General features: G+C 36.0%; 1 protein-coding gene across 2 annotated transcripts in view; it reads left to right on the forward strand.

Moving 5' to 3' along the window:
- Positions 1–23,577, forward strand: part of LOC150084701 (fasciculation and elongation protein zeta-2-like) — a 215,114-nt gene that overhangs the window by 131,634 nt on the left and 59,903 nt on the right. For both annotated transcript variants that reach the window (XM_090375435.1, XM_090375436.1), the window contains one exon: positions 19,959–20,197. In XM_090375435.1, coding sequence (XP_090231561.1) covers positions 19,959–20,197 — 239 coding nt within the window. The remainder of the gene's footprint in view (positions 1–19,958; positions 20,198–23,577) is intronic.

Here is a 23,577-nt window from a genome sequence, read left to right on the forward strand (position 1 = left end):
ATACGTATGTTCAACTTAGTGTTTTTATTTCTAAACTTACTGAACCTTTTTTTTTAGTCTCCAGAACAGTATTTTTGATAAGTATAAAAATCCGAACTACACCCCCATCCCAGTTAGTTTGGATTATCGACAATCTACTCTAAAAGTATTTTCTAAACCTATTTATATATGACTTGATATATATATTTCATAAACTTCTAGATCTGAATTCCAGCTTCTTTTGAATTTGTAAGCCAAAATCAGACAACGGTCCTACAATTTTAAAATCTCTCTTTTTGCTACCATCAGTATAAATTATGTGTACATACAATTATTTATAAACACAGAAAACTGATCAGCACCTACTGAAAGATTTGTAATGTACTTCAAACCATTATCTGAAACAACCTTGAAAAATGCATAGCTGCCAACTCTTCAGATTTATGACAGAGATTTATGTACAGTAGTAGTCTTTCATGTTGCACATTGGAAGACTACTACTGTACAGTTTCAAAAAGCTTTCCATGAAATCCAAGTATATGACATCAAAATTACTTTTTGCATCCAGTTCCTTTGTGACCACACATAGTATCCAATCAGATTGGTCAGACAAGACCTGCCCTTAACAAACCAATGCTGTGTCTGAATTTAACTGCAGTCCTATCTATGTGATCCTGCAGTCCTTCCTTAAACAGTCTCCGTTATTTTTCCCAAAACAAAAGTTGAACTAACAGGTCTGTAATTATTATTACCCTTTGATCTCCCTTTGTATATTGGGGACAAATTTGCAGATCTGCAGTCTATGGGGACTTCCCCTGAGTCCTAGGATGCTCTCATAATTATGGCTATAGGTTTGCTTACTTCCTTTGCTGCCTCCTTTAGTATAACTAGATAGATCCCATCCACCCCCAGGTGCCTTTCTTATGTTCAATTTCAACAATTTGCTCTCAGTTATTTCAACATCATTTAGCTCCCTGCTAGAGTTTGATAAGCTTCTGGCCTCCACTTCCCTACAGAATTCCTCATGTGTGAATGTAGATGCAAAATACTCTCTGTTTGTCAGCTACCTCAGTAGGATCATCAACAATTGAACCATCAATATCTAGTGGACCAATTTGATCCATTCCCCCCCCCCTTCCCTCTAGAATTTACATAACTTTGCTGTACCTCTTTGCATCCATCCTTTGCCAAAGATTTCTCATAATCTGCCTTCACTTGCCTAACCTCCTTTGTGACTTGATTACAGACTAGCTTATATCTACCATAGTCTTTTGTGTCACCTGATAATTTATATGTATCTGATGCATTTTAATTCTCTGCCACAAGTCTCATTAGTTCATCTAACATCCATTTAGGCCTAAGCCTTGAACACTATTTCTTAGGTGGTATGAAAAGCCTAGTAACTTTCAAGATTACTTCCTTGAATGCTTCCCATTTAGAATTTGCTATTGGTAAAATCATTAGTTGGTCTGATTTTATGGAATTTAAAAACTATCTGAGACCCTGTAATCACCTTTACAAAAGCAAAAACCCTTCCTTTTACCCATGATGGTAGTTACATATTTAAGTAAATCTGCAGATTCTTAATGCAAGAAGAATTTGTGCTGATAATCAGATCAAGAGTATTATACTCTCTCTGGTTGCCCCTCGAACATGCTGCTGTAGAAAACATTCATCCAATAAATCCGCAAAAACCTTGCTAGTGTGTGAGTAGCCAATCCACAAGTTCTAGTCAATATCTGGGACGTTAAAATCCCCCATTATAAGACATTTTGATTTACTGTGTTGTGTTGTGTTCTTAATTCCTGTTTTGTGTCACCCTTTTAAGTAATCAATTGGGATTTTCCCATTTTGTTATAAACACATTTCCTTTGCAACAAAATAATGCTTCTAAAAAGTTTATTTTTCTTGGATAGCATTGCAGCTATGCTGATTTTAACTGAATGTTATTTACTTTAAGTACTTACACTTATTTTTTCACATTCATCTCCACTTGGTACAAAAGATACACATTTTCTCCACTACTTTTGAACCAGAACTTGCATCCCCTCTAATGATAGTTGTAGTCAGCGTAAAGAGACTTCTTGACAACTGCAATGACGGCGACAGCATCAGAAAAGTGTTCCCCTACAAAGGCCAAACAGGTGGAAGTCTGATACTGCAGGGTCAGGCTGGTATTGGGGAATCAGATTGAACATCTAACCCTGTTCCAGGAAATCCACAAGGATAACTTCCCAAAAAAAAAAACCCACTTTTTTTTTTTTTTTTTCACTGGATGGCTGACCCTTGAATTTCTTATCAGTAAATCCTTGTAATACTGCTCCATAGACTGCCACTTTCACTCCAATTCACAATTGTGTATGCAAGTCTCATCTTCATTGATAATGCTTCCAAAAAATTGTCGCTCGTTATCTCGTGCTATTGAATGAGGTCAACATATGCACTTTCTGCTTCTTGTGATGGCATTAGCATTCATGGAACCTACCTGGCACACAATTTCCTGTATCCAAGATTGTCCAGAATTGTTTTTCAATGCATTAAAGCATGTTCCCACTCTCTTACACATTTTCCATTTTGTAATGCATCTGCCTTCATGACTCAGTTTATACACCCTCTCCTCATTTTCCACTGTTACTTCAGTGTGATGACAGCCTGATCTTGGCATGGTCTTCAAACCACTACCACCATTACTGACATGTCACATTGACTGTCATCCCCATAAATATTCAGTGAATCTGAAGGTTTTCTGCATTCAGGAGCTCAGTAATACACTGCTGCTTCATATACATATTAATGTCACCCTCCACCTCTGCTACCCAGTATGCAGTATTGAAAGTTGCAAGGAGGTTTGTTTAAATTTTTGCTGACACCATTATATTTTGTATATTCTGAGAAGAAAAGATAAAATCGTTTTTCATTATATTTGGCATTAATAAAATGACCAAATCAAACATTCCATAGGTAAGTCAGACTAGTCCAAAAAAAACTTTATCCGTGAGAAAAGTAACATGTTGATATTAGTGAAAGTAGGGTCAAATCATGATTATAGAAAAAACTTCATTGTTTTATATGCAAATTACATAATGATATGATAGTTCAGTGAAAATTTGCATTCAGAATAAAGCAGAGACATCAAAATATGTAGTACATTACCACATATGAGCAGATTAATTTTTGATCTGTGCATCTCTCTCTCTTTTTCAATTTTAAGTGGCAGGAAACATGATGTAATCAGAAATTTGCAAACAGATAAGCACAATGACAGTGTTTGCAGTGCATAGAAAGAAATCCAAAAGTAATATTGCATTTTATGGTGACAATAATCTCATACATGCTGAATGTTTATTTGAATCTCATTTCATACAACATAATTTTCCTTTGAGTTATGCTAATTATTCAGGCCTGTTGTTGTTAAGAAATATGTTTTTGGCAGCTATGAAAATAATCCATTTTCCAAATGTGGGTCCTGAGGAGGCCCACATTTGGTGTGTGCATACATACAAACAAAGGTAATGCAAAACTAAGTAGTCAGTTGCACTTATTTCAGTGCCATTGGAAGAAGATTTTCATTAAAAAAAAAAAAAGAACAAAGATACAGTAGTAACTCCAGTTGTAATAATGGAATAGACATGATGGTAAAACTTCAAAAAAGAAACCAACTTTCCCCAGTGACAGAACCAAAGTTTCTGTCAAAGAAAGACACACACATATGCTTGCAGTTTTAAATTTGCAAATCCCTATTTAATTGCATATTCCTCATCCCTCTGGATTATAAACATTTCATTATTTATATAAACTGTCACTGATGAGAGAATCAGTAGTGGGCATTGCTTAATGACCCCGGGTGCGAAGTGTTCCGTGGCCAAGCGATTTCTAGTGCATTTCTAAAAGTGATTTCTGCAAAGAGCATTTGAGCGAACAGATTCTATTTTTTGTTTCAAAAACCGATTTCTTGATTTTATTTGTATATCAGAGTAGCACTTTCGCTCTACAAGAAGTAGGCAGAGGCCCAGAAAGGGAACCCACCTTTCTGTTTCTTTTTTCTATAAATACTAATTTACTAACTCAGCTGCTTGGTCACCTGCTTGGTCACCTCGTGGCACTGCTCCTGCCTCCCTGTGGTGGGGCAGGTAACCTGGGTGGTAAAGATAAACCCCCAGGGCAAAAAGGAGCCATCATGGATTTTAACAATTTTCCACCCTTAGAGCCTTAAAGCTCAAGGCAAGAATTCTGTCATGATAACAACAGTAGTCAACCTAAAAGGCTTTGAACAGAAGCACACTCTCCAGACATTCCCAATTTTTTGGTGATACACTCTTCTGTCCATCCAGCCTCTGGGTAAGTTATCTCCATTCATGATTCAAAGACATCTGGAATCTATTGCAGGGTCACCAAAAATGGTAAAGCAACTACAATCCGGAGATATCCTGATTGAAACAGCCACCACCAAACATTGAGTGGCTGTTAAAGACAACGACATTTGGTGGGTTGCCAGTATCTGTTATTCCCCACAATACCTTAAATTCATCAAAAGGCGTCATCACAGAATGGGACTTAATTACAGTGTCTGAGGAGGAATTAGTTCAAGAACTTAGCAATCAAAGGGTAATCAGTGCTAAAAGAATAATGACAAAAAAAATATGGAAATCTCATTCCAACTCTTTCCATCATTTTAACTTTTAGTACTCCTGATTTGCTATCCTCACTAAAAGCTGGCTATTTAAATTGCCGAATTCGCCCATACATCCCGAATCCTCTCCACTGTTTTAAATGGCAGAAATATGGCCATTCGCAGCAGGCATGCAGAGGTGACGCCATCTGTCCTATTTGTAAATCAAAAGATCATACTCAAGCAGATTGTCCAGCTGCAGTTCCTATTTGCCCCAACTGCAAAGGCAGTCACCCTGCCTTTTCTAAATCATGTGAAATGTGGAAAACAGATAGGAAAATCGAAAAATACAAAGAGGAACATAAAGTCACATCCTGAGCCACGCAGACAAATAATGTTGACCATGCCTAGTCCATCTTATGTCTCTCAAACCCGAAGTTTTCATACAACTGCAATTCAAACAGATGTGCCAATACCGCCCAACACCTCGCTAGCTAATTGGGTTAAAGCAACTTCATCAACCACTGGAAAAGATAATTCTAAAACTAAAACCAGCAATGCCACCAACACCCCAATTAGTATTCCAACTGATACTTTGACAGTCTCAAATGACAAAGAAAATTTGAAACCTAATAAAGACTGTAAGGAAACTGATCCACCCACCAACACTATGGAAGTGGATATACACCTAAATTATGAAGAACTTATCCTAGAACTCCATGCCAATGACATTATGGATACTGGATGCCTCTTATTCCCAAAAAAAAAAAAAAGACTGGAAAAAATGTTCTGCATGCAAAAAAAGTCAGATGAATCATCCTCAGCCAAACCAAAATAATGCCTAACATCATACAGTGAAACTTTAGAGGACTAAGCAGCCATTCTGATGACTTAAGGGATTTAATCTCTCAGGTTAATCCCATAGATATATGCCTACAGGAAACATTCTTGTCACCCCAAGTTTCACCGAAATTCTCAAATTATATGATATACAGAAGAAATAGGAGCCCAGAGTCTCCTGCCCATGGAGGAGTAGCCATTCTTGTAAATTCTAACATACCATCCAGACCAATCCAATTAAGAACCACCCTAGAAGCTGTGGCAGCTCGGATTGCAGTTGGTATTTCAGTTACCATTGTTTCGATTTATATTCCACCATCTCTACCACTTGCCCTTTCAGAACTTGACAACCTCATTACACAACTCCCAACTCCAATTTGTCTTTTCAGTGACTTTAATGGACACCATCCATTGTGGGGATCAGCTACAGTGGACAGAAGAGGCAAGTTGATTGAGGAATTTATAAATAATAATGATCTGAATTTATTAAACTCTGAATCTCCTACCTACAGGATCTACTTCTGAAATTGACTTGTCAGTTTGCTCACCTTCCATCTTGCCAATCATGACATGGTCTGTATTAACCGATCCTTTTAACAATGATCACTTTCCGATTATTTGTTCCTTGTAGTTAGGGGTAACTCCAAATCCTGATCAACGATCCACTTGGAAGTTTAAAAAGGCGAACTGGGATGGCTGTTCTGTTCAAATACAGTGGATTCCGGTTATTTGAGCCACAGGTTAATCGGGGCAGCCATTTATTTGGGGCAAATCTTAAAAAACAGAAACCAATCGAGAAAATAGCCAGGGTTTACTTCGCTTAATTGGGACAAAATGCCATTTAATCGGGGCAGGAGACCTCAGCACTGGAGATTACCCTACGATTGTCTCCGACTGTACCACGTAGTTCAGTTGGATTTGTGGAGGTCACAACCATAAAACAATAAAAACAATTATCAGTCACCTGTTTATTAGGCTTTTCTGTTAGTGCAATCTATCATAAACGGATAGTAAACTTGATCTTACTGAATTTACGATAATACTGACAACTGGAATTCTGTGGGTTATTATGGTGAAATGTGTTTACACTTCCATGGAATCTTCAATCATATAAAAAAATTAATTTTCAGATCTTCTCTTCATTCCTATTTTTAAAGCTTTGTAACTTGTTACTCCATTCTCACTTGCGCATATCGTGTTACTTGGAATTTGTGTGTGCCATGTTTTTTGTTATTGATTGCTTATCTTTTTACTGTTTTAAATTTTAACCCCCATCCACAAATGTCAGTGAACAGAAATGTCAACTAGTTTAGTTAGTATGTACATATTACAGTACGTATTAATTATTCCGATTATTACGTGTATTCTTCCGAATTTCACGTATCATTTAATTTTTTAATTGGCAAAGTAATAAAGGGTAAATTTGTGCTTAATATATCTTTACTTTTATAGCCTGTGGATAATATTCCTCCTGTTTTCGCTAATTAGAATAGCTGTTTAATAGAATTAAAATTCAATTCACAAACATGATCACAATGACCAACACTTACTACACATCGTATAGTGAACGGTACTTTACTATGGTGACTCCATCGTAACGTCGTTTGATTGTACAGTGAACTAATTGTAAAGGGGGGTACATTGTATTTTTAACTATTTACATGAAACTTCGGATAATTGGGGCAGTCGCTTAATCGTGCCAAAATGCACTAGTCCCGATGTGTCCCAAATAACCGGAATCAACTGTACTTCTAAACAGACTTTCTGTTCAAAAAGAACCTATTGATGATGTTAATACTTACATCACCAATCAGATTCTGACTGCCTACATTCCAAAGTTTCCATTTCACTAGTGGAATGCAGATTGCTTCACTGCCAAACAGGGGGAAAACAGAGCTTGGAATAATTTCTGTAAGAATCCCACCACTAATAACCTCATTGCTTATAAAAGGCTTAAAGCAAAAGCAAGGCAAAATTAGACAGAAAGTGAAACGAGACTCGTGGATCACTTTTGTCTCAACAATCACAAAAGACACCGACACACGCCTTATCTGGAAAAGAATACAGGCATAAATGGGGAATTTGCTCGTTTGCCCTCTCCAATACTTCATTGGAAAGGGAAAGACCTATCTACAGCTGTAGAAGTTGCTGAATCATTTGTTACAATTTCTGCTTCTGCCTCCTATGCGTCCACATTTCAGAACATCAAAGCTAGTGCAGAACAACATAAAATCAATTTTTTCACACACCGCTCTTTCCCGTACAACCAACCCTTTACATTCATAGAACTTCAAGAATCGTTAAACAGATTTTCAAATAGTGCCACAGGCCCAGATGGAGTTCATTACATTATGCTGAAGCATTTACTTGAAGAGTATTTGAGTACCATGTTAATCTTTTATAATCAGATATTCTCCGAAAATGCCTATCCTTCTTCCTGGCGTCATTCTTTCATTATTGCCTTACCAAAACCAGGAAAAGATCATTCCTGTGTTGAAAATGATAGGCCAATATCTCTTATGAGCTGCATGGGTAAAATTTTCAAAAGGATGGTTTATACTAGGCTTACTTACATCCTGGAGTCACAGAATCTCCTTCCAGATCATCAGTATGGCTTTCGGAAGAATAGACCAATGCTGGACGTGCTTATCAAAGCTGAATCTCATATCCGCAGTGCCTTTGTCACGAAACAACGTCTAGTCATGGTCAACCTAGATCTTGAACATTTGACGCTACATTGCATCATGGGATTATTATGGACCCTTACCATTTGAGGCTTAGGGGCCATTTGTCAAAAATAATTCAAAATTTTCTGCATTTGCATTCTTTTCAGGTTCGATATAAAAACGTACTCGCTGCATCTCACATTCATGAAGAAGCAGGGCTGGCCCAAGGGGGTGCGAGCGCACAAGGCCTCGCGTTTCTGAATGCCACAAGCCGCTGACTGATTTTGCAAAATAAAAATAGTTTCATTTTTTTTTTGTTGTTTAATACTGTCGCAAAATCTAGCAGCATCACCATAAAATGGCCATATTTTTAATATACATAAGAAATAAAATGTCAATAGTCATGTTATTAACATTATCTGAAAGCCCGCCAAGAATTCTCCAAAGAACGTGGAAAAATATATTTTCTTTCAGATATATTTAAAATATCTCTCCTTATAAATAATAATTATATAATAATTTATTGGAGTTTCATTTGAAATTATTGAATAAATATTCCCCCAAATATATATATATATAAATAAATAAATAAATAACATATTCGTATCTATTTCGCAACATGACTAGTAGAGACAGAGATGCAGGAAGAAAGTATATGTGTGGCTCTGATAAATTGAAGAAAAAAAGAAAGAGAGAAGAAATTGTGGAAAAACAGAGGAACTCCCTTGCAAAATTTTTAAAAACCGAAAATGTGCAACTGAAGAAATGCATAATTCACAATTACTGGAAGATCAAACTCCCGGAAATGAAATTACGCCGTGCGACATCCACGAAAACGATCCTGATCATTATAAAGCCAGCTCTCGTCCTAATGAAGAGGAAAACGATGATAAGAAAACTGTAGAATAGGAAGATAATCATGAAGCAGAGGGAAACGTTTTTTTCAGCGTCGAACAAAGAACAAGATGAATTATTCCAAAGACGAAAATGTCAATATCAATGATCCTGGTACTTGGCCCGAAATTATAACTGATAAATTTAGAATGGCTATCATGCAAAATGGCGTGACACAAGTAAAAAACTACAATTTTCCGAAAGATAAAAATAACAGATAAGATTTTCTGAAAATTATTATTTAAAAAAATTAACGAATGGGGAATGTCAAGAACGAAGGTGGTTACTCTACTCAAAGTACAAAGATGCAACATTGTGTTATGCGTGTAAGTTGTTCTCTTCAAATACCACTTCTTTGTTTAACTGGACTTAACGATTGGGTACATTAAAGTTCGCAATTATAAAGTCATGAAAGATAAGAATATCATTTACAAGCTATGTACAAATTGTTACAACTTGAAAAGAATTTGAAACTTGGAAACACTATTGACAAAGAACATGAAAAAATAATTAAAAACAAAACACAGCGTTTAAAATGTGTTTGTGAACGAATAGTGGCTGCAATTTTATATTTATCAGAACATAATTTGGCATTCAGGGGCAGTAGCGATGCTTTATATAAACCGCACAACGGTAATTTCTTAGGTCTCATAGAATTACTTGCAAGATTTGACCCAATCATGAAACAACATTTGGATCGGTGCATAGAGTCAGCATCACGTTCCTATTTATCTCATAGAATACAAGATGAACTGATTTCTGCTTTGGCTAAAAAAGTTAGAAAGGAAATAATAAATACAGTTAAGTATTTCACAATTTTATTAGATAGATTGCACTCCAGACGTGAGCCATCAAGAACAATTTGTTCTTGATTTGTTGCAAAGACTTAAATGCGACCTTGCAAAACGATATTGATTGCATTGATTTATTTAATGAAATCAAAATTTGTCTTCGAGTTTTGCCTACCAGGATCACAATATTACAATATTTACTGAAAAATAATTTATTTGAATTGTATCCAAATTTTGTTACTGTTCTGAAAATTATATTGACCTTACCAATTACCGTCGCATCTGCAGAAAGATCTTTCTTAAGATTGAAAATAATAAAAAATTACTTGATCTAGCATTAGTCAAGAACGATTTACCTCCTTAGCCATTTTATCTCTCGAATCCGAAATAGCCAAAAAACTAAATTATGATGATATTATCAACGAATTTGCTATAAAACATGTAAGAAAATGAAAAAACAAAAATCACATATTGTGACCTTATTCGATTAAGTCATATGCCAAATTGTATTTTATAAGTATATGAAGCAATTATTTTTCTTATTTGATTTTTTAAAGATTTTTTTGTGATTGAAATGTTAATTTTATTAAAATAATTTAATTATTTATCATTTTCATGTAATCCTTTCTAAAACAATTTGTGCAGTGTAATAAATATCAAAATGCAATAAATTATTCTGTTGTACGAAATTAGTATCGAGGCCCCGCAAGTCAACTTTGCACCGGGCCCCACTTTTGTTCGGGCTGGCTCTGTGAAGGAGTCCTGCAGGGATCAATACTTAGTCTAACACTATTTTCAATCTTAGTTAGCAGCATAACATGAGATATCCAAAAAACCGTTGAAACTTACATGTAAGTGGATGACCTTGTACCATTTCCTGTCAGTCTCAAAGTATGAACACCATTGAATGGCAGCTCCAACTTGCCATTACCAAAATACAATCCTGGATTTCACAGAATGGCTACCAACTATCAAAAAAGAAATGCACTCTCACTCACTTTTGCAAGAAACAAACTCTCCATCCCGATCCGGAACTACAAATAAACAATATTCCAATCCTGCTTGTTAGTACCATTAAATTTCTTGGACTGATATTAGACAGCAAGCTGAACTTCTAAGCTCACACCTCTCATTTAAGAAATACATGTCTAAAGCATCTGAATATACTACGATCAGTCTTGGCTATGTCATGGGGCACTGATCAGTATACTCTACTGCATCTTTATAGAACTTTGATCCATTCACAGCTAGATTATTGTTGTCCCATCTATGACTTTGCCAGGACCACTACTTTACAATGTTTAAATGTTATCCAGCATAGTGCTCTCAGGACAGCATTGGGCACTTTTAGGACTTCCCCAATCCAGAGTCTATATATCGAAGCACATGATCCTCCATTACATCTTCGCAGGAAATCATTACTGCTCCAATACACTGCTAAGATCCAGAGTCTTCCTTCTCACTCCGGTTGGGAGTATCTTTGTAATACTCGGTGGGATTTGTTTTATGAGAGCAAGCCAAATGAAAACAGACCTACTTCACTCAGGATTAAAGAGCTTTCTCAGAGTTGGAATATCAATTTAAGCGATATTTTTCAGAATGCAACTCCGCCTGTTCTACCTTGGACGTACGTTTCTGCCTCTCATGATACACATTTTCTGGAGTGGGGGGAAGAATACTGTACCTTCCTTTAATATCCAGCAGTTGCACTTAGCTCACACTACTCTGAACTTCCATGCCTGTAAAATCTATACTGACTGATCCAAAACAGCCAGTAAGATTGGTGCTGCTGCAGTTTTTCCTTCTCTTACTGTTACAGCCTCACTACCATTAGCCTGCGGCATCTTCACAGCCGAATTATATGCCATCAAATTAGCACTTAGTAAAATTATTGAACTTTTCATCTCACCTGCCATAATTTATCCTGACTCCCTCAATGCTGTTTCTGCCATAAGGAAGAATTTCTCATCTTCTATCTTACCTTGAAACACATTCATTCTCAGCTATTTTCCTGCAGCATGTCCAATCAGTTTTTGCTGGATCCTTGGCCATTCTGGCATTCCGGGAAATGAAAGTGCGGACCTTGCAGCTAAACATCCTCAACCAGCTGTCCCAGAGTATCCTCTGGTTCCTTACGCTGATTATAAGCCTGTTATTCACAAAGCAAGTTATGACAACTGGTCACAGATCTGGAAAAGAAACGCTGACAGCAAACTTTACCAGATAAAGCAAGAACCAAACATGTGGCTCTCAGGCTTTCTACGAAACAGACGAGGGGAAGTGGTACTGGCAAGACTCAGAATTGGACACACTCATCATACCCATCTGTTCCTGCTACTGGGAGAAGATCCACCCCAGTGTTCATCCTGTGACATTCAAGTTACTGTTAGATTGTCCCTTATATTCAACTATACGGTCAAACACTTTTCAGTCGGTCTCTTGGCATGATTTACCTCTCACATGATTTAACTCATATCCTGGGAAATGATGCAAGCACAGAAGGACTTGTAATCTATTTAGGCTGCCATAGCCTAGTGGTCAGGCACACATGTGCATAAGTACACGTGCCTTGAGTGACCAGGGTTCAAGCCCGTGACTGCTGAATACGGTGCTGTTTCTTGTATTCTGTCTATCTTGTTAACTCCTCTGATCATTTGGTTGTCCCGGAGTATAAACAGAAAATTTATTTATTTTATTTTATTATTTAAAATGTATTGGCCCATACAGGAGTATTTAATTTAACATCTATACCGGTATATTTCAAATAAATAAACTATGAGCAGACACAATTTGGCCTCAGTAGCCCCTGTGTCGTTAATCCAAATACCAACAACAACAACAACAGCATTGCTTAACGAGGATGCCATCGCTTGATTGGTCAATAATTGGAATGTATAAATACTTCTCTGATGTGTGGATAAAAGTTACTGATTAAGAAGACTCCCTTGGACAGCTCTATAGCCATCTCAGGGTGTATCCCAACCACTTCACCACTAAATATATGCTATTATCAATGAAAAGTGTACATTTAATATAAGTTTCCTTGGAAATCTGTACTAAAAACATAGTACATGTTTTTAGTACAGACTTCCACAGCTTAGTGTTTAGTTGGAGTCATTAAAACAGAGCACTAAGTGAATCTGCATTAAGTGGGAGGAGATTTACCAATAAGAAATAATGTAAGTTATTATAATTGGTGTGATCAGGATTTCTGTTTGATTTTAAGGCACAATTACTCTATAAAAGAATATTAAATATTACTGAAACATGAAAACCTTTACATGCAAAAATTTATGCAATAACACACACACACACACACACACACACACACACACACACACACAGTATGATCATGAAAATAAAGAAAATTTACCTTAAAATTATGGAATCTTTTATATTGTGTTTACATTATTTACAATGGTTTGTGATACTCTTAATTTTAAGATTGCTCAAATTCACTTAGTGCAAGAGCTTGAAGATGGACAGGATGGTTTTTGCACTGGGATATCTGCAGCGGCTGATGCTGAAGACTGATTTCCCTTAGAGACCAAGGGAAAAATCTAGAAAAGAGTTGTTTAGTTTTCTTCTTGTTGTTATAGATTGTCCCACAACTGCTGATAGTATTTTCAATTATTCTACATACCTTGAGAGATCTTTCTGTATCCTTGTCTTGGCCATACTTTTAATGGTGATGATCTTAAGCGGTTTCATGTTCTTCCTTTTCTGTTTCTTTTCAATATCTTCAGTGGCTTATTTCTGTTTGGCAATATTTTCTGTGATTTCTTCATTGCTTAACTAATCTTTCTGGTTCTCAGTTCTCAGTGAGTGTGTATCTTCAGATTCTATATCATCCCACCAAGTTCCTTGCCAAGCTCTGCTATGTTGTTTTTAGTCTTCTCAATATCAGAGCAATGAATTCCCAACACTTCTTTCCCAAAGCTTTCTCCACACTCCATTTGTTAATTTTTGTTGCACTTCCTACAAGGCTTTTATTAATAGTATGTTTAATGTTGTTTTCTCCTGCACTTACAACTCTAATATCCCAAGAAGGGATAGGCCTTGAAAGCCACTATTGCTCCTTGGCCCATTGGTTAGATGACATAAGTGGTATGGGGGAGGCATAAAAATGACTTTAGCATTAAACTCTTGTCATTGTCCTTGTGCATTATCCAATATCAAAAGAGCTTTAATGCTCACAGTACTGTTCAACTGCTGGACAAAAATAATCTGAAAACTATGTTGGGAAAAGACTTCTGGTGATCCAAGCTTTCTTATTAGATTTTCATATGATTGGTAACTTTAATTAAAAAAATCTGTCAACAGTGCTGGAGCTTTCTGAGTGGTAGATTAACTGGAGCTTCAACTTGGTCTGCAACATTAAGGGAAAAGGTATGTTAATAATGAGTATTGTGTTCAGATGAGGTGTGAATATTTCAAGAGTTGAGAATTTAATTTCTTGATAAACATGATCAATTCATCCATAACCAGAATATAGCTGAGAAATCAAGAGTTGTGTGTGTGTACATTGCAAGATGAGACACTGACAAAAGTTTTCACTTTTATTCATATTTTGAGCAGCAGTTCTTGTATAGGCATACAGTGAAATAGATATAACTGCTGTTCGTGTAATATTCTTTGTGCTTAACCTTCTGCGGATGTCGAAGTACAGAGTATTTGCTCTTCACATTTTCAGTTTGTCAAAATCTTTCTATATTAGCATTTAGGCCTAATAGTTTCAGCATATCTGTTTCTCTAAGTTTTGTACTAATACTAAATAAGTACTAATATTTTGTACTAAAATAAGTTTTGTACTAATTGCGCTTGAAATTTTTTTGCCCATCTGTCAACAGCTGTAAAATTCTTATGAATCTCACCATAAATTAAAATCATATCAGTTAAATTAGCAAAAGTAAATTGATTGTGGTGCCTCAATGTGATTTTAACAAGTGCTGTTCAATAAACATAAGGTAGTCATTGTGGAATCTGAAACTCAAGTAATAGACTTGTTGATATTGCTTTTAAGTACTCTGTTCCTGTGTTAATTTGGTATGATTCATATAGTAGAATAATACTATTTATGTTGATACATATGCTTTCTGCTTTTTACAGTCATATTTTTATGATATAAATTTGAAAAATGTTTTGCCATTTTACACGGTTTTGTAATTTAATATTAATGTATAACTTTTAATAACACCTTGGAAGTAGAAATTTTTGAAACATATGATTATGGAAATTTTTTCTTATTTTTAGCTGTAGAATATACTCCTACATTTGTTGCATGCAATTTTGAAACACCATGTAATTAAATAAAACTGGCAATACTTCTCATTGCAATCACCATAATTTGTTCAGTTACATGCACTCAATCCTTCCAACTCCTCCATTAAAATTTCTCCCCTTTGAAACTTAAATTTTCTCCCTTTTTAAACTTAAACTAAGAGTTTAAAAGTTGAAGAATCTGAGTTTTATGTCCAAGTTGGAGAAAGGATTAAGTAAGCTTCCAAATAAGTGTTAATTAATTATCCAAAGATTCAATGCACTCACTCCTTCCAACTCCTCCATTAATATTTCTCCCCTCTGAAACTTAAATTTTTACCTAAATTTTAACACTCCGTCACCTGGAGTGTTAATTCATATACCCATGTGTATTGTGTTCTCTGCTTGATTTGCCTGTTCTGTTGGATGAAAACCCCCAGTTTCTGGGAAAAAAACCTTGCTATCTACACCTGAGACTCACTAACTCGGGCCTTTTCCACTCGGTGCGGGGAGGGTGGTGATGATAGCACTGTGCTATGCATGCAGACTAAACTTGATATAATAAAGAAAATAGAATGAGGGGGGGGCATCACCACCTCTATTAATAGTTAATTAGAACTGATTAATTGAAAATTTATTGAAGCATCGTTTCTAAAAGCTTCTATTATTCTAGAGGGGGCGGCATCACCACCTCTATTAATAGTTAATTAGAACTGATTAATTGAAAATTTATTGAAGCACTTTCAATTCATTTATTGAAAATTTATTGAAGTTTATTGAACCCTGCCAACCTTTGTATCATCAGAGGCGGCATCACCACCTCTATTAATAGTTAATTAGAACTGATTAATTGAAAATTTATTGAAGCATCGTTTCTAAAAGCTTCTATTATTCTAGAGGGGGCGGCATCACCACCTCTATTAATAGTTAATTAGAACTGATTAATTGAAAATTTATTGAAGCATCATTTCTAAAAGCTTCTATTTAGGAATTGTCATTTCCTTGAAAGGAATTGCTTTTAGTAGTAATAATAATAGTAATCGTGGCATGTGATGCAAGAAAGCAAGCGTATGAGCTTCACCACCTCTATTAATAGTTAATTAGAACTGATTAATTGAAAATTTATTGAAGCATCATTTCTAAAAGCTTCTATTTAGGAATTGTCATTTCCTTGAAGGGAATTGCTTTTAGTAGTCACCACCTCTATTAATAGTTAATTAGAACTGATTAATTGAAAATTTATTGAAGCATCGTTTCTAAAAGCTTCTATTTAGGAATTGTCATTTCCTTGAAGGGAATTGCTTTTAGTAGTAATAATAATAGTAATCGTGGCATGTGATGCAAGAAAGCAAGCGTATGAGCTTATGTAACATCAGCCAAAAAAAAATTCACACAACCATTCCCTCTAAATATTTGTCCAGTTCCTCCTTAAATTTATTTAGCCTATCAGCTTCCACAATGACAGATGGAAGTTTGTTCCAGCAATTAACCACCCGCTGGGTAAAGGCAAATTTCCGCACATCTATTCTACAGCTGTCTTTCCTCAATTTGAATTTATGCACTCTTAGGTTCGTAATCTGAACAAGTGGAAGAATCCAATCAGAATTCAGTGTGCTCAACCCATTCAAGGCCATATACACCTCAATCAGATCACCTCGCAGGTCCCTAGTCTCCAGCCACTGCAATTTGCAGAACTTAAGCTTCTCTTGATAAGAGGATCCCTTCATCTTGTTGCCCTTCACTGTACACGCTCAAGCAAATCTACATCCTTTCTAAAATGAGGCCTCCAAACCTGTATGCAGTACTCAAGGCGTGGCTTGACCATTGCCTTATACAAGGGGATAATTGCCTTATACACCTCCTTATCCCTACTAGAAAAATTCCTGTATATCATTGATAAAACCCCATGACCTGCTCTGGCAGCCTGTCTGCACTGCTCAGAAAACTTCATATCTGCCTGCACAATTACCCCCAGGTCCTTTTAATTCTCTACCACTGTCAGTGTAGTACCACACAGTTGGTACGTTACTCTGAGGTTACTGCTTCCCATATGTAGTACTTTACATTTTTCAATGTTAAACTTTAGTTGCCACTTCTCAGCCCATCTTCCCAAATTTTCTAGATCCTGTTGCAGTAGCACACTGCCATTACTGTCATTAACAACCCTGCCAACCTTTGTATCATCTGCAAACTTCGATACTAAGCATGACATGTCTTCATCAATATCATTGATAAATATACAAAACAACAGTGGATCCCACACCGAATCCTGTGGGACTCCATTAATAACATTAGTCCATGAAGAGCAGCGCCCATTGATTACCAGACACTGTCTTCTCCCACTCAACCATCCTTTTATCCGTTGTAGCAACTTACCCTTAATACCATTCTGCTCCAATTTGTACAGTAGTCTTCTATGCGCACCAGTGTCAAAAGCTTTTCTGAAATCCAAGTATATGATATCAAAATTATTTTTTTGCATCCAATTGTTTTGTAACAACACCATAATATCCAATCAAATTTGTCAGACAAGACTTTCTATGAAACCCATGCTGTGTCTGAATTATTGCTACAGTCTTGTCTAGATGATCCTGCAATGCATCTTTAACCAGTGACTATTATTTTACCCGGCACAGAAGTTAAACTAACTGGTCTGTAATTACTCGTGTCACCCTTCGATCCCTCTTTGTGAATTGGGGATACATTTCCTCATCTCCAGTTTGTGGGGACCTTCCCTGAGTCCAAGGATGCTCTCATAATTATGGCTAAGGGTTTGCTTAGTTCCTTTGCCACCTCCTTTAATATAACTGGATAGATCCCATCCATCCCAGGTGCCTTTCGTACATTTAACTTCAACAGTTTCTCCTCCACTTTGCTCTCAGTTATTACAAAATCATTAAGCACCCTGCTATAATATGATTACCTTCTGGCATTTTCAATCCTTAATGACTCCTCGTGTGTGAATGTAGATGCAAAATGCTCATTGTTTGTTTGCTATCTGAGTAGGATCATCCACAGTCGAACTTTTGATATCAAGTGGACCAATCTGATTCACCCCTTCCTTTTAGAGTTTATATAAGTAAAGAGATCATTGCTGTTTTTCTTGGTAAAACTGCAATTGGTTTTTCTTGGTTTTTCTTAGCATCCTTTGCCAAAAATTTCTCATCTGCCTTCGCCCACCTAACCTCCTTTGTGACTTGATTACAGAATAGTTTATATCTGCCATAGGCTTCTGTGTCGCCTGATAATTTACATGCATCCCATGCATTTTTCTTCTCTGCCACGAGTCTCATTAGTTCATTTGACAACCATTTATTCCTAAACCTTGAACAATATTTCTGAATAGGTATGAAATGTTTATTAGCTTCCACGATTAATTTCTTGAATGCTTCCCACTTAGAATTTACTGTTGGTAACATCGTCAGTTGATCCCACTGTACAGAATTTAAAAACTGTCGGAGACCACTGTACTTGCCTTTACAGAAGCAAAAACCCTTTCCTTTACCCCTGATGGTAATTAAATCTTTAAGTAAATCCCATGTCAGTACACTGTGATCACTGCCACCTAGTGGTTCTTTTATCTGCAAATTCCTAATACATGAATGATCACTGCTGATAACCAGATCAAGCATATTACCCTCTCTGGTTGCATCTCGAACATGCTGCTGCAGAAAACAATCATCCAATAAATCCACAAAAGTCTTACTAGTGTGTAAGTGACCAACCCACAAATTCCAGTCAATATCTGGGAAGTTAAAATCCCTCATTATAAGACATTCTGATTTACTAGCCCACTCTATTTCTCTGTTGCACATTGCACAAAAGTACTGATTAACAGTACTGTTTTCGGTTTAGTTTTGGTTTCAAATCAGTTTACTTATTTGTTTACATGCATTTTATGGCGCTATGATTGATTCTGGTTTACTCATTGTTTACGTGCATTTTATGGTCATATGATTGATTCTGGTTTACTTGCATATAAATTTGTTTATGTGTCAGTTAATTGCATTTTTTGGCTATATTATTGATTTTTTAGATAGTTTTAACTCTCTCTCTCTCTCTCTCTCATTCAATGGTCTCAAGTGAATTAGGTAGTGATAATAACACAAATGAGAAACTAAATTGGAAGTTATAAAATAAATTTACACTGCTTTAATGTTTTGTAACAATCTAAAAATTAATATCACATGCTGTTATTGTCAATAATATAAATACAGTATACATCTATGGTTCTGTAATTTTAAGGTAATTTTTCTTGAACACATACTTTGTTTTATTTATGTATTTAAAGTTTTAAATATTTTTTTTACATTTAATATTGTTATATAAAGAAATGGTGCATCAAAATCAATCAGAAATGGTGCATTAAAATCAACCTGGCTGATTTTAATGCATTTAAAATTATTTACATTATTTCCTATGCCAAAGATTTCTCATAATCTTCCTACGCCTGCCTAATAAATGTTCCCTCCCCCACTTAATGCAGATTTATTCTGTTTTTCCAGCCCCAGTTAAGTGTACTGGAGCTGGTGGATTATGCCAGTATTTGTGAGTATTCAATTTAAATACACAATGAAACTGAAATTTGGTTTTGGATTTCTGTATTTTCTGAATTTAAAAAAAAAAAAAAAAAAATTAAATGCAACTTAAAATGAGTACAGTTTGGCATATTAGGTTGTATATGTATTTCACCCAGGAATGAAAGTTCTTTAGTTTGTTATCAACTGAATATTATCATGCTTTGTGCTTTTTCTATTTGATTCTATATTTTGAAGTGCTCTTTTGGTATAGTGAACTTGTCAACCTTCAAATAAATATCAAATGTAATATTAATTCTTATCATTCCTCATTTCTTTTAAAGCATTTTCATTCTTTTAGCTCTATTTTTAATATTATATTGAATAACATTTCTTTCATTAGATTTGAAATCACTGAGCTTAATGCAACTGACTAAGGTGTTTGATGAACTGGAAAGATTAATTCAGGAGTATTCAGAAATGCTTATTCAGGAATTAGCATTGCGAGATGAACTTGAATTTGAAAAAGAACTGAAAAATAAATTTATATCGTTACTTCTCAGTATTCAAAACAAACGTCGGCTTCATAATATGGAGAGGAGGAAAGGTCATTCGATAGGAGTTAATGGAATTGAACCAAAGGTAATAAGTTTGATTTTTCTCTTTTTATAAAATTCATATTAAGATATTTATTTATTTATTAATTTTAATTGCTTCCGGATGTATATTTTAAAAATTAAATAATTTAAATTGCATTGAACAGTACATGGTATCAATTAATTCAGGTATTTCTAAGTACATTGCAATTGCAACCTCGATATAATGCAAGTGTCAGGTAACAACTTTAATACCCGTTTTATTAGTGAAACACATTTTAGCAAAAAATAAATAAATTTTTCCCAGTTTTTTCCTTGTTAATATACACTTTGCTTAGTAAATAAATATTTTATTTACTATTTTATGAGTATACAAACTAAAAGACAAAGTATTAAAGGTTGTATCATTCCCTTTACATTCTACTAATACTGTAATTGTCTTACATTTAATGCATCCGTTTCGAAATATCGTGTAATGTCAGATGAACTAATGAGACTCATGGCAGTGAAGAAAAATGCATGGGATGCATATAAATTATCAGGTGACACCGAAGCCAACTGTAGATATAAGCTGGTCTGTAATCAAGTCACAAAAGAGGCAAAGAAAAACAGCAAAGAGTTTTTTATTTATGTAAACTCTAGAAGGGGATGAATCAGATTGTCCACTTGATATCGATGATTCGAGTGTTGAGGATCCTGCTCAGGTAACTGACAAACTGAATGAGTATTTTGCATCTACATTCACACATGAAGAGTTATGCAGGGAGGGGAATGCTATAAGTTTATCAAACTCTGGCAAGGAGCTAAATGATTTTGTAATAACCGAGAGCAAAGTGAAGGAGAAATTGCTGAAGTTAACACATTCGCTGCCGATCACGCACCAGCGCGTGATGTCGCAGCAGTATTGAAGAGCCGATCACGCTCTGGCACGGGATGTGGCATCATTACCCAGTAGCCAATCACGCGCGAGCGTGGGATTCATTAGACTTTTGTATGAAGTTGTCAACTTCGGTTGGCATTGTGTTTCTGCTGTGTATATTTGTTTCGGCGTCAAGTTAAGGGTGTAAACTACATGTAGTTGTATGTGGTGTTGAATATTTTGTTACGTGACGTGCGGAAAAGCTTTGTAATATGAGTTGTGCAGATGACAGTTTAGCAGGCCAGTCATGCCCAAAAAGAAGAAAAGTGCAATATAAAAAATCCCTTACAGATGAAGAAATTGCAAAGATGTTGGAGGATTTATCTGATGTATATCCCAGTGACGTCAGTTACGACAATGACGACGATTTTATCCCTCCAAAGGACGATTCGGAAAGTGTAGATGAAGAAGATATTGTGGAAGAGGCTACACTTTCACTGCAGGATCCCGGTAAGTTGGAAAACGTCATGTGGGAAAATGACGCAATATCGATGGAACAGTTTCGTTTCACAAAATCCGAGTCTTTACTGCAACCCGTGCCAGGTGATAATCCAGTAGATTACTTTCGTCATTTATTTACCGACAATATCTTGGATGAAATAATTACACAAACAAATGTTTATGCTCATGAAATACTTCTTCCCCGAGAAAATAAAGAACATTCTCGAATAAATGCATGGAAGGACACCACTAGAGATGAAATGCTGGTATTTTTAGGATTAATTTTACATATGGGAACCATTCGACTGAACCGCATACAAGATTATTGGAAAACAGATAAGCTGTTCGGATTACATGTGTTCGCAGATAACATGAGCAGGAATCGTTTCTTATTATTACTGCGGGCCTTGCATTTTGCAAAAAATCCAGAAAAGAAAGAGGTATGTCCACGGGATCGCCTATATAAAATTCGAAAAATGGTGAATCTGTTCAATGCACGAATGTCGGAAATATATTATCCAGGACGTGAGATTAGCTTAGATGAGTCTATGATATTGTGGCGTGGAAGGCTTGTTTTTCGACATTCAAAACAAACGCCATAAGTACGGCATCAAGTTATATATGATCACAACGCCTACTGGCATGGTTATCAAATTTCAAGTGTATACCGGTATGTTAGATGATTCTGGTGGAAAAGGACATGCACAAAAAGTCGTCATGAACTTACTTGATGGGATGTTAGATGTCGGGCATAGCATATATTTATGGACAATTATTACAATAACTATGAACTCGCTAAGTGTCTCGCTGACAGACAAACCCATTGTACTGGGACAATCAGAAGTAATAGGAAAACATTTCCGAAAGAGGTTTGAGAAAAAAAGCTGAAGAAAGGGGAAACTTTATCAAGGTGTGCCCGTGGTGTAATGATTGCTAAGTGGAAGGACAGAAGAGATGTCAGTTACATATCTACAGAATACCAAAATGATATGGTGGAAATGCAGAACAAACAAGGCGAACTGAAGTCAAAACCATTGCCTATAATTGAGTATAATAGGTTTATGTCAGGCATTGACAAGCAAGATGAAATGCTTGCCTATTATCCTTGCGAAAGGAAAACCATTAGGTGGCCTACAAAAATATTTATGCATATTTTGCAACTAATAATGATTAATGCACACCATATCTATAATAAATATTCATATAACAAGGTGCAACTTTATGACTTCCGTTTATCAGTGATCAGATCTTTATTGAAACAGGCATCTGATCTCCCTCATACTGTGCATGATGTACCTGAACTGGAACATGTGCTCAAACCACGGGAAGAAAGAAAAGGTGGAAAGATATTGAGGAAGCAATGCAAACGTTGCTATTCTGAAGGGAAACTTAAGGATACAATCTATATCTGCAGTGTTTGTGAAGCATCACCCGGCTATTGCTTAGATTGTGCGAAAATTATTCATAAGTAACATTCTTACACATAGAATTTATAATCTGTAGTGGTTCGGTATGAAATAAAACGTATTTCTTAATGTTACCATGTTTTCTGTTTTATTATTTACAAACTACATTATTATGTTTTTGTGTCACGCGCCAGCGCGTGATTCGGCATTTAAAGCCAAATTTGACCTCCAGTGCCTATCACGCGCTGGCGCGTGAATCTCCAAATCTTTTGGAAACTGTTTATACGACACTTAAATATTGATATCGTATACCGAACAATCCCTTATTACCAGTTTTCAAGCTTTTTCGTTATGGAAACACAGTCGGCTTCTGGCGATAGTCTCCGCCAGGCTATTGACGATAGCATGCTGCCTCATGACCGGCAGCGAACGTGTTAAACATAAGAAAGGCGCCTAGGGTGGATGGGATCTATCAGTTATATTAAAGGAGGCAGCAAAGGAAGTAAACAAACCCTTAGCCATAATAATGAGAGCTTCCTTGGATTCAGGGGAGGTCCCCATGGACTTCAAATGTGACCCCAATTTACAAAGGAGGATCAAAGGGTGACACAAGTTACTACAGATCGGTTAATTTAACTTCTGTTCCAGGGAAATTAATGG

The sequence above is a fragment of the Mastigoproctus giganteus genome, chromosome 6 (assembly GCF_048544385.1).
Source record: "Mastigoproctus giganteus isolate SK-2022 chromosome 6, ASM4854438v1, whole genome shotgun sequence".
NCBI lineage: Eukaryota > Metazoa > Arthropoda > Arachnida > Uropygi > Thelyphonidae > Mastigoproctus > Mastigoproctus giganteus.